At 37.5% G+C, this 13,154-nt stretch overlaps 1 protein-coding gene across 2 annotated transcripts in view; it reads right to left on the bottom strand.

Annotated features, from left to right (window-relative positions):
- Positions 1-13,154, bottom strand: part of LOC136265130 (peroxisomal targeting signal 1 receptor-like) — a 186,975-nt gene that overhangs the window by 61,856 nt on the left and 111,965 nt on the right. For both annotated transcript variants that reach the window (XM_066059924.1, XM_066059925.1), the window contains exons 18-19: positions 4,697-4,775; positions 4,513-4,599 (exon numbers count right to left, since the gene is read on the bottom strand). In XM_066059924.1, the coding sequence (XP_065915996.1) occupies positions 4,513-4,599; positions 4,697-4,775 (166 nt within the window). The remainder of the gene's footprint in view (positions 1-4,512; positions 4,600-4,696; positions 4,776-13,154) is intronic.

Here is a 13,154-nt window from a genome sequence, read left to right as displayed (position 1 = left end):
ATGAAATATTCAAGATATTTGTGGTCATAAATCAGAAACTATGTGGTGTATGAGGCTAAAAATTGGTATGGGTGATGAGCACCATAGGTACTACAAACACACTCTGTCACCGATGGATTGTAGGTGGCCCTACAATCCATCGGTGATTTGACATGTCACATCCTAATCATGTATTAATTGATCCCCACAATTGATTTCGGCATAAACGTCTATCAGCCCGTTTACACTACAGGTCAATTCAGCGGAGATCAACTTGGACTGAATTGGACCAGTTTCAGAGCGGCATTTATTCTTGAAATTTTAGTCGCTCTCAGCATTCAAAAAATAAAACCACAATCGCATTTTCAAAAAAAATGTCTGTCTTAGCCGAAACATTACTGCTTACATCGCATTGTGCAATACCATCTAAACAGAGAAGTGAAGTGTGTCATGAAGAAAACTTGACAGAAGAGGTGGAAACTAGTAGCTGTGATGATGTCTGTGATGTTGTCATTGCATTGTGATGATGCCATCCGAAATCCCAAGCAAGTTTGGAACTGTCCTCGATCGTCGAATTGGTGGGAAAACATTGTTTTAAATTACTTAGGCCAGCATGACTGGATGCAAAATTTTAGAATGAGTAAACAGTCGTTTGATTATTTGTGTGATCAGCTAAGGGGTATATTTTAGAAGTAAACAACAAACCTGAGAAAGCCATTAACTGTGGAACAGCATGTGGCCATAACATCGTGGATGTTAGCTACAACATCTGAGTATCGTACAGTGGCCCATTTGTTTGGGGTAGCTAGATGTACAGTGTGTGTAGTGGTCCACGAAACATGTGATGCTATTGTCACAAAGTAAATGACCACATACATTTCCTTTCCTACTGGTGAACAATTGAGTGCAGTTGTTCAGGGTTTTAAGGTCAAGTGGGATTTTCCACAGTGTGCCGGCTCTATTGATGGTTCTCATATTTCAATGACTCCTCTTGCTATGAACTATGCAGACTACTATAATAGAAAAGGGTTTTGTTCTATGATTGTACAAGCAGTGGTAGACCACACAACTGCTTGTTTAAGAATGTCTGTGTAGGTTGGCCGGGAAGTGTACATGATGCTAGGGTATTTGCTAATTCTCTTTTACATCATAAAGTGATATCAAACAGCTCCTTGAAGGTAACACTGTACAAATTGGTGGCCGTGATATACCCACACTGTTGGTAGGAGATAGTGCATACCCAATACAATCATGGCTAATGAAACCCTTTGCCCATTCCCCTACATTATCTCAAGAGCAAAAAGCAATTTAACTACACTTTATCAGAAGCTCGAGTTGTGCATTCGGGAGACTGAAAGCATGATGGCGATGTCTATCCAAGCAGATGGACATCCACATTGATAATGTGCCATGTGTTATTACAGCTTGCTGTGTGGTACATAATTTCTGTGAGGACTCTTTTGATGAAGACTGGCTACAAGAGAATATTGATGGCAGTGAAACAGAGAGCTCTTGTGATGATCACCACTACAGCAGCAGCAACAGCAGTTGTGAAGGAGTAGCTACAAGGAATGTGTTAGTGGAATATTTGTCACCATAAACTTTAGTAATACAACAATAACACATCACGCACAATCATGTACTTAATGGTTCATAAATATACTCACAACAGTCACAACCCATCATTAGGATTGAAATATCCTGGTTGCGGGGAGAACGGTTGGTACATAGGATAATGGGCAGGGTGAGGCAAACGGCTTACCAACATCTTCATCATATCCTTTTGAAATTCCTGATCCTTTTGCTTCATTCTCTCTTCAAATTTCATGTGTTTCTCTTCTAACTCAACATACATCTTTTCTGATTCCTTCAATCCATCTGTAGCAGTTTTCATGGCTTTTGTCATGACATCTTCCATAACTTCTGTTTTAGCATGCTTCCTCTTCTTCCCCCTACCTTTGACAATCTTTTCAACATTACCAGTGGGTTTAGCTGTCTCTCTCTTTAATTCATCTTCATCGTCCCCTTCCCTTCATCAGTTAAATCTTTATTCTTTTCTTCATTACCCTTTTCTTCCTCATCTGTTGTGATCTTCTCTGTACTAGATGTTGATGCACAAGCCAAGTCTTGTCAAAACAACTGGTGGTGTGACATATGGTCTGTTACCCATAATATCATTAATTCTGTCATAAAACTTCCACTGCTTCCGCTTATTTCCTGTCTCTTTGTGGCCATCTTTGATTTTTTTGTATTCTTTTTTAACAGTTTGATGCACCTGCTCTCCAGTCTTCTCAACACCATACACATGCAGTTCCTCCGCCATTTGGTCATACACATGTTTGTATCTTTTGGATCCTTCCAGCTGTTCTTGGGTGTTATCCTCCCCCCATATCTCCAATAATCTGCACACTTCACTGTCCGTCCATGTGAGGGTCTCCATGCCACTGTGAATCTGCATGTAATTCTTAGTATACGTACCCAGTTTATCAATGGTGGAATTGAACTTCTAGTGTGAACTTGGAGCGGTTTAGAGCGACGCAGACCCCTATACCCAGCAGGTTCAAAATGGAGCGATTCGATTTGGTGCAGTTCACTTTAATTATTGTTTACACTGGTTCGTAAACTGCTCCAGTCTGCACCGATTCGAAATAGAACACTAGTGTAAACAGGCTGTATATAATCACTGCCCAGTTGTAGCCCGGTCTACATTTCGTATGTAGCCCGGCTAGCTGGGCTACATACAAAATGTAGCCCGGGCGGCTCCTTTGATCTGAGGTGTGAAAGTGTTACATATGTAACTTAGAAACTGCATAGTATTCTGGATATGTAGGTGCACAAATCAACTTTTACTATTTATACGTTGTTAGCTACTCTGTGATTCCAAAACTTTCAAATAAAAATTTAGCTATGTACATAATAGCAATATTTCCACCATGCACCACGTGATGCAATGCTTGATTCATCGATGATTCATCAGTGATGTGACCCTCAAAAGTAGTACAGAGCCGTGCCAGTATGCAAGTAGCTACCAGAGAGCTCCAGGGCTAAAAGATTTAGTGATTTATATTTTCTAAAAATTCTGCCTCCAAAAGGGGGTTCATCTGAACCATCCGAACCCCCCTGGCTATGCCCTTGATCTGAAGACTAGTTTTGGCTTAGTTTTATCTAACCAATACTGCTTCATCATTGTCAGGGAAAAGTAAGGCTGGTTTTTGGGTGATGTTTTTCATGGGCCACACCGAACTTTTGTGGTCCCTGCTATACAGTACTATAGTATGTACACATTGAGCTGGATCCTCAAAAACATTTAATAACTAAAGGATGCAATTACACACGATCTTGAAATTTGGCTAATTTGTAGTACTGCTTGACCCACTAAAAATATTTCAAAATCTTTTCGTTCAAATGTCTGACATAATATTTACGGCCAATCAAATTGTTCACTATACATTTCCTATGGGGAAGCCATAAAAGTGTGATGTCCATTACAGCCCTTTCCTGAACTTGTAATGGAGCCAAACCATATGTGTCTATTGTTGACACCTTCGTTGTTACCACTAATTTATCTGGTTGGTTGAAATGTTAACCCTGTTGAGAAAAAATCCACTTTTTATTTTTAGCTGTTTTTCAGGATCCAGTTGAACTTGTACACATACTATTGTGAGCTTCAATTTGTAGAGCTGCTGCTTTGTGATTCTTAATAACAAAGCATTTTCTGTCCGGCATAGACATTATTTCATGATGTCAGATCTGGAACATTTTTATGGTATTTCATAGGATGTGTAAATTTAATTGATAAATTCACGTAAATTTCATTAAGAAATTCATGAGACATTCATGCAATTTTCATAGTGTATTTCATGGAGTATTTATGTCATATTCATCCATTGTATGGTAGTAGTTTCATGGGATAATAATTCATATTAAAGTCATGGTGCTTTCATGTGATGGTTCATGTGTAATAATTCATAGGGTGCATAAAATTCATAGCCCATGGAACAGAAAGTATTCATAGGGTTATAAATATGAACAACCCATAAATTTTAATTCATAGGAAAGTTATGAGTTTATGAGTTAGTAGTGAGAGCACATATACTGAGACTGGTTTGTAAATCATACATAGTACACTTGCCCTCAATTATCATCTTGCAGCAGTCCTGTCTGTTCATCCTGCCCCAGTACTGAGGCAGTATATTTACAATACAGTATTGTGACATGTACAGGCTAATGACATTGTATTATGGGCTGTTACTTTCTGTAAATGTAAGGGTGTATTAGCTAATTACTAATTAAGGTCTAATTCATAGAAGGGTACATAAAGTAAAAATAAGGAACAGAAATTGTTTTAAAATCAGAAGGGAATGCTGGAGTAAATTGAAATGTGCATCAAGTGAACTCAAAAATCTCAATTTTTTCTGTAAAGAGTCGAAATTGGGATTTGTGGTTGGATATGATCACATTCTATATAGAATTAATACTTTAGCAATCCCTTTTAATTTCCTAAATGTGCCAACATATATAAATCGTACTTACATTAGGGCGAACTTGTAAGGCAGAATTAAAGCAGTCCACAGCTTTTTCATAATCACCAGACAAATTAAAAAGCACACCAAGTCCAACCTATAGAAACAAGTAGAATTACTGTATGTATGTGGTGCTTCTGGGTGTCTGTGTTGCGACATCATATACACAAATGAAAATTCATTTACAAACACACCTGCACATCAGCATCAATATTATTTGGAGACTGGCAAGCTGCTGCAATGTACATATCTCTAGCTTCTGCATGCATCTTACTATTACAAATGAGAAAATACAGTATGTATCAATATACTTACATATCACAGACTAAACAGTATTCAGTGACCACAGTGATAATAACTTTTACTCCTGGTGAGTGTGAGGCCATAGGCCTTGTAGTTTCCTCAAACATTATTTATTTACTTATTCATTATTATTTCTTATGTAAGCATTTCTTAATATCGTTAGTACTTGGTTGTATAGTTATTATTATTACTAGGACTGGGTCACATAAAACCAAGTACTTACACCAATGGTATAACCTATCCATTGGGCATGTATAAACGGTGCCATAGCCAGCACTGAGAGCAGTGTGTATGCCGATGGAAATGATACAATGCATACAAAGGAAAGGGAGTTTAACTGGAATCAGAAAATCACAATGCTAAAATGCAACACACACACACACACAACACACAAAAAACAAGTTAGCTATATGTATTAATTGATTTGTTTATATTGTAGGTGTAAGATATCTCTGAAGGTGACTCAGTTAAGAAGTGAGGCTATGCATGACAAGGTGGTGAAGGCTAGACACAATTATGAAATATGGTACAGACATAAAAGGCAACGGGTAGCTATAAGTGCCAGTATAGTGTGGCAAAGTCACATTGATGTGTATAAGACATACATTAAAAAAAAAAATAGAAATCACCAAAAAATCCCATGAAACAAGAAGGGATCGCTGGAATTAAATACAGCTACATCAAGTAAACCAAACTTATTTTCACACTAGCAAAAAATCAAAATATGGATTTGTGGCTTTACCACGGTCCTTGTGCATTTATTTCAGCAGAATGTTTAGATCTTCGGTTGTTCAGGGCTAAGATACAGAATAAAGCTCACCAGTATAGGCATCCTGGGTATTTTGATGTGGTCAACAACTACATTTGCATTTAATAGCTTACCACACACCCAGACAGCGTGGGACTCATAAGAAATTATTGAACAAACCTCAGCATTGAGCAATGTTAATCTGCTTTACACAAGATAAATGCTTGAGGTAGGAGGCTGTTGTATAAATGGAGTCAGCCATTTTCCCTGTTCTGTAGCAATTAAGAATAGTTTCATACATCTTCAAGTTTCTAAGGATTGATGCATAGTGTGTCATGACGACCAGACCACATACTACATATAGAAACTACACATGTTAAGCTCCTAAATTGTTTTGAGTTTAATTTAATGCATGCAGCGAAATACAACTCTTATTATTTTATGGCTGTGCATATGAAATGGTGGGAAAAAAAGGCTGGGTTTGAGCTGTTTGATTTAAAATGACATAGAAAACAACTCAAAAACACCCACAGTATGGTATTCTCCTTGTAAACTCTGTGAAACAAAATACTACGAATAACAATATGAACAAAATGGTAAATTTCAAAAATACGCCAATTGTTTATACTTACTAAAGGACCTGCAAAGAACAACCAGGGGATAGTTTTGAGATGAAGAATATTTCCAAGGTTGGTGTAATGGGCAACCTTTATTATGAACCTACTATCATGGTTCATGATAACAAACACTATTGCGGTTAAAGATAAAAAAAAGAAACCCTGGAAAAAGATACAAGTCATAATCGTCATAAATACTTAAATACCACTTAACTTCAATGAACTGACTTACTAAAAATTTTAGTAGCACACACAATTTATAGGCAAAATTACACACACTATTCAAGAAGTCTCTGGATCAGATACAAAAATGATCATTAATTAATAGACAGTTACATAAATGTTCAATACAGCACTCAGTCATTGTTTTAAGTCAGTCCCATTTTCCTCTCAGCTTTTCCTCTATTCTTGGTAACTGTTTGGTACAGTACTGATCATGAGCAACATCGTGTGTGGTCACATGTGACCTCCATGAAATGCACATGTAGCATGTGTGCTACATACTTGTGGGTTTATGTACAGTACAACTACTACGTATTTATAGCATATGTCTTTTTTTCCCTGCAGGTTTATTTCTAATGACAGTCACCTTGAATCAAAAGCCTGATCAACTGGACTTGACTGGCAGTCTATAGCTAGCTAGGTATATGCATACTCAATTTGTATAGCATGCAGTTCACTGGTTTCAATAAGTGATTATACAACCATGCGGGGAATTTACTCGAGTTGTATAGAATTACTACTGCCCTTATTGATTGGGCAGAAGTATAGCATACTTATGCTCGTAATAGCAATAAGTACGTAGCTATAATAATAATAAGTTAATACTATAATTACTACTGTATAATAAACTATTGCATAGCTATAAGTATGTAATGCTTTTCAGAATATGGGAATTCAGCAGCTGCAGTGTGATGACCCGTTAAAGAAACATTATACATAAATTTAATACTACATACCATTGATTATTACAACCCTAACCCATCAAAAAGATTATTAATAGAGCTTCAGTACGTAGCTACGTACATCTCGCACATTTCCAAAGATAGTGATCAGTGACTGCAGTGCATCAATCTGTTCAACAGAAAAAGTGTAAACCACGCATGTGGTAGCTATACATTACGTGAATTTACGATAGCTACTACAGTGCAATACATAGAATGATACACAACATACAAACAGTCGTTCGTAACTAGCTATTTGCAACATGATTTATCTTGGTAGAAGCTATGAACATGCGTAATACCTAAATTAACATAGCTAGAAATGCTTTCACGTGTGGCTTGTGCGTATGGGATGAATTTCGCGTGATGTGCATGTTGAGAGCGAGGAGAGTACACGAGCTTGTAACATTGCTCGTGAGAGATACGTACTATAAATATATCAGCAAGCTGGACAATGGTTGTTTCAGTCTTACCACTTCACAAATGAAATGATGTTTGATATCAACGTGCTTTGTCCTCTTGTGCCCTTGCCATATATGTAAGTAACAGACTGCCTACCATAGACTGTTGTATTGAACAGGATCAACTTTCTTACTATGAGAAAATTCCATCGACTCAACATTAAGATCTATTGGTGTGGTCACTGTATTAGCTTCTGAGAGCTTATGCGTCCTCAATGATTCTAGCACACTGAAATGCCAATTCAAAACTGATACTAAGACAATAACTCTTTCATCTGCTGCACCACATCTAATGTCTTCGCTATGAGAATAAAACCATTAACGTAAACTGCTGTCACTGTATTTTCATACCATGGTCTCCACTTTGAATAAGATCTGCTCCACTCTCTTTAAAGCCAAACTATTTTAAATGGCCACATAGTTTTTCATGAAGATTGCTTTGGGCCAAATATGGACTTTCTTATAGTTCGCAGACTAACTCCTCCTTTCCAAGCTGGACTTATATATAGTAGGGATCACAATGGAGTAGGCGTGGCCCACAAAGTAACATCACCCAAAACCAGCCTCAATTTTCCTTGACGACGATGAGGCAGTGTTGGTTAGGCAAAACTAAGCACAAACAAGCCTTCAGATCGACTCAAAATGCTTTCAACAAGTTGCTACAGAATTTGAATTATTTAACGGCATTTTCTACTGACTGAGTAATTGACTGACTGACTGATCGTTTCAGACAAATGTAACTTGACAATGAGTAAGGCTATGAGCTTGATAATTTCAATATTCGATGTCGCTTCGGCCCGAGAGGTGCCTTTTGGCATACTGCAGTACATACAATGCATTCTTCATAGACTTACCAGTGTCCTCCTTTATGCACCATTCATCTTTGCTGACTGCAAAAAGTGTCGATTTGGCGGTAGCATGTGATGGCTTCCCTTCATAATGGAAATCGTCTGTATTTTTCATAGTGGCTACTATGATTGCAGGGTTACTTATCAAACAGTTCTCGATTTGTACTGCTGTGCAACGGGTTGAACATAGCTGACAACAAAGTGTAATGGATACTTCACTTTTCAGACGATAATTGATATAACTGGGGTGGGGCGCACGGCACCATTTCTTTCTTTCGGTATGTGTGAATTTCAGAGGTTCTTTTTGAACAGTTCTTGGTTCAAAATGCTGTGTATAATGGGTTGAACATAGCTAACAATGAAGTGTAATGGACACTTTTTATCAGATGATAATTGATACAGCTGGGGTGCACTATGCATGGTTTCAGGTGCGGTATGCGTGGGTTCACCATTCACAATAATTATTTACAAAAAAAGTTAACAAAACAAGTGCACAAAAAATTTTAAATTTTCAACTAGAGTAGGGACCATAGCAGATCGATAAAAAGTACTGAAACAAGCTGGAGTAGTGCATGATATTAAATCACAGTAAACAATAAGAAGTGTTATATCCCTACTGTGCATTTCCGTTATGTAGCTACTGTGCATTTCCGTTATGTATCTTGGAGCACAGTAGGGATACAACACTTCTTATTGTTTTACTGTAATTTAATATCGTGCACTACTCCAGCTTGTTTCAGTACATTTTATCAATGTGCTATGGTCCCTACTCTAGTTGAAAATTTGTGTACTTGTCTTCATATAGATATATTCTTTATTCAAGAAAGGACTAACAACATCCGTTTGGTGGGTCTCAACCTCTTCTCAGCTGCAAATGCAAGCAGGGTATGAATAGATGAACAAATCAACACTATGCCTTTGCGAAAAACCTTGAGCACCAAGTCTGCCTTTGAGGCACTTCACTTCACCCTTACCATCATATTCCACCTGAAATACCCATTACATCCAACAACATTACACCCTTTAGCAGCTCAACTAAGGCCTGTATTCAAGATTGGCTGCCACTTTCCATTCTTTAGAATAATCACTGTTGAGGGCATTATCAATAGTAGTTGGTGTTGGTTCTTCAATTCTTACTGTCTAGTACGCTCCATGACTTACATGATTATAAGTGTTGGCAAATTGATGAACACCATAACCAGAGTTGGGATAAAGTTACAATAGTTACATTGTAACTATAAATAATTATGCTTTAAAAGCAAGAGTACTTCAATTTTTGTGCCATATATGCTATAGCCACATTAAGTAGATAGATTCTGTGTACTGTTCTGTATGATCCAGCTTGAGTAAAAGACGTAGCATTAATTAAAACTGACCTGAAAAAGCAACAGAATTGTTATTTTAAGTGCACATATGTATTGCATCCCTTAATGATACATTTCTGAGCAAAATTCATGTTACAAAAGCTAAAAAACAAGTCATAATTTATACTACAAAAGTAACTAGTAACTAGAGTGCTTAGTTACCTTTTGAAAAGTAACTGTAATTAAGTTACATGGGATAAAAGTGATGTGTAACTAGTAACTAGTTACTTTTCTGAAGTAACTATCCCAACTCTGACCATAACTGACAGGTGGTCTCCTTATCGATAAATCTCACAACATGTTAATGGCACTAGCTGTTCAATAATTTCTTGTCTTTATAGAATAATCACTGTTGAGGGCAGTATCAATGTTAGTTGGTTCTTCATTTCTTACTGCCCGGAAAGCTACATGACATATCTTAGCAGTATAGGCAAATTGATAAACACCATAACGAACAGGTAGTCTCCTTATTGATAACTCTCAAAGCTTCTTAAAGGCTGCTTGATAACTTCTTCTCCACTGTTTTTTGGTTGCTCATCAATGTTCACTTACTTCTTTTCCAGATTCTACTGAGATTTCTGCATCTACCTCTCCTAACTTGCTATAGCACTTGTACTCTCTCCAAAATCATTCTCATTGAATTTATTTATTTATTTATTTTTATTCATTAAAACTTTACAGCACAAGTGCTGAAGGTCTGTAGGACTCCTGGTCCTACAGCCTGTTAAAGTTGTTACAGAGAGTATGTTTGAAAAGGTGGAGAAAAGAGAAAAATCCATGACTGGACCTGAGCAGCCTCAAACTTGCATGCAGCCATCAAATTAACACTCGAATACTTTCAGGAATCTGCCAGGTGGTCAGGATATCTTCTCCTTGTTAATTTCAAGTCTATATGTGACCTAATTTTAGAAAACTGTCGATAGGCACACATTTATCAAAATTCATTTTATTGGTTCTTTGTTGTCTACAGGGACAGAGGAATGGATTGGCTAAGTTTCAGCTTCCAAAATAAGCAGTGTGGGAAATACAGCAGTAGACACCTGGATGAGCGAATAAATGAATATGTACAGAAGGTGTACGGAGTTGAATCTTTGCTCATTATATTCGCCATGAATTTGTGCATCCACCAAGGTATAGTTTTTGCCAAAAATATTCTTTTGTGATCCGGAAGGAAGGCGAATTCATTGAAGAAAAATCGTCGTACATTCTTTCGTCACCGCAACATAAACAAACGTCCGTAACACAGAAACCCACCTGTGAATGAAGATGAAACAAGGATTTGTGAACTCCCTATGAGTAGGGGAACATGATGATGCCCAGGATTTATCCACTGGAGTGTCAATTCACCAACCAGCAAGGCGATAAAAACTAGTGTAAATTTTTTCTGAAGCTTGTGTTTTTTACCCATTGTTTTTGAATGCGTTTTATTACAAAAGTACTATTGTGCATACAGTGATGGTTTTCTAAAATTAGGTCACATATCATGATGTATATTATGCTTTTCTTCATCCTAAAGTTTAGCAATTGCTAGTTTTGGTGAAGCCAGAGTTGGGGTAGTTACTTCAGAAAAGTAACTAGTTACACGTTACTTTTATCCCATGTAACTTAGTTACAGTTACAGTTACTTTTCAAAAGGTAACTAAGTACTTTACTAGTTACTTTCGTAGTATAAATTATGTCTTGTTTTTAGCAAAATAACAATTCTGTTGCTCTTTCAGGTCAGTTTTAATTAATGCTACGTCTTTTACCCAAGCTGAATCATACAGAACAGTACACAGAATATGTCTACTTAATGTGGCTGTAGCATATTAGTCTCGTGCCCAGCCGGGCTCGCGCTAATGCGCAAACACCGTCTGGTGACAATGCTTGAGTTTCTTGGGCACGGAAGTGCGATCCAGCCAAAATATAATATTGGCTGGCCAATCAGAATCGACGAGTTGCATAATCACATGAATGTATTGGAAGTATATGAAAAAGCAGACTATTTAAAAGCCATTTTATCAGAATTTAATCACCTAGGTTGTTCAAGATGTTTGTTGTCAAATTGTTTTTTCTGATCTCACCTTATGAATCGTGACTTGACGCTTCACCAGAAATGAAACGCGTCCTCTACTAATACAATGAATGAAGAGATCGCATCTAGTAAACTCCCTATTCTGAGTTTTACTTTATTCCTAGCCATTTTCAAATGGCTTTTCACTGTTTTAAAACGATTATGCAACTCCTCGATTCTGATTGGCCAGCCAATATTTTGGCTGGATTGCACTTCCGGGCCCAAGAAACTCGAGCATTGTCACCAGACGGTGTTTGCGCATTAGCACGAGCCCGGATGGGCACGAGACTAGTAGCATATATGGCACAAAAATTGAAGTGCTCTTGCTTTTAAAGCATAATTATTTATAGTTAGGGGTGGTCCACAATTTTCAGCTTTTTTGCAAGCGTACAAAGAGTACTCTTTTTTCTGACCCCCTCCCCCCAGCCAAAAGCGTACTGTATAATTGTTGACACATGGATGTATTGTATAGCAGAACAAACACCCAGAAACTTTAATATTGCAAAATTCATGTATGGTGTTTGTTTTGCTTTTTAGGCAACTTATCATTTAGATGCTTTTGAAGCTGATATCCTGAAGGAAATGTTCCTACACACAGCGGGCATTAGTATTAACCTGATGCACATTTGCAAATGTGTACATACACATCATAGAAACAACTTGTTCTTGGCCATCTTTGATGTGTTCATACAAAACCATATCACTGGCAGTAGCAACAGCAGTACTAGTCTGTAGGGTGTTTTCACCATAGTCTGAAGTGGACTGGAGTCAGGAGATGTGGGTACACTCTGCAGAGACAGGTTTTCTCTATGGGCAACCCACAACTACCACAACTACCACAACTATGTAGTGTGAACAAATTAGTACCCACATAATCCAACCTCCCATACCCAATAGTATTCCTAAACCGACAACAACACCTTCTGCAGATACTAAACAAAAGCAACAACCAGTGTAGCTATATGCCATTCAATTGTAATCGTTTATCAGTGTTAATTGCTATATAGACTAAGACTAAAGAAAAATAAGTAAGTCAGTACTGTTATAAAAGTATATAAAGCCTGTAGTATGTGTTATCACGCTGATTACCTGTAGTTTGAAACATGGTTTATCTTTGCCTTCAGCTTATAAAGCCTCATTTCATTGGTAGCTAGCTAGCTTAACCTAGCCCTGGCACTGTTTTCCAGAGTTCGCCAAAGCACATAAATGTGTTGGCTTGGGCCCATTCATTAACAGCATGAGCTTGCTTAGTCCACCGTTTAATTGGACACTGTATTGCATGAAGTAGAAGTAGTGCTTACTAGAGCCTTATCA

Source organism: Dysidea avara, chromosome 8, assembly GCF_963678975.1.
Source record: "Dysidea avara chromosome 8, odDysAvar1.4, whole genome shotgun sequence".
NCBI classification, from domain to species: domain Eukaryota; kingdom Metazoa; phylum Porifera; class Demospongiae; order Dictyoceratida; family Dysideidae; genus Dysidea; species Dysidea avara.
Note: the sequence above shows the minus strand (reverse complement) of the source record. Positions and strands in the feature narration are given on the sequence as shown.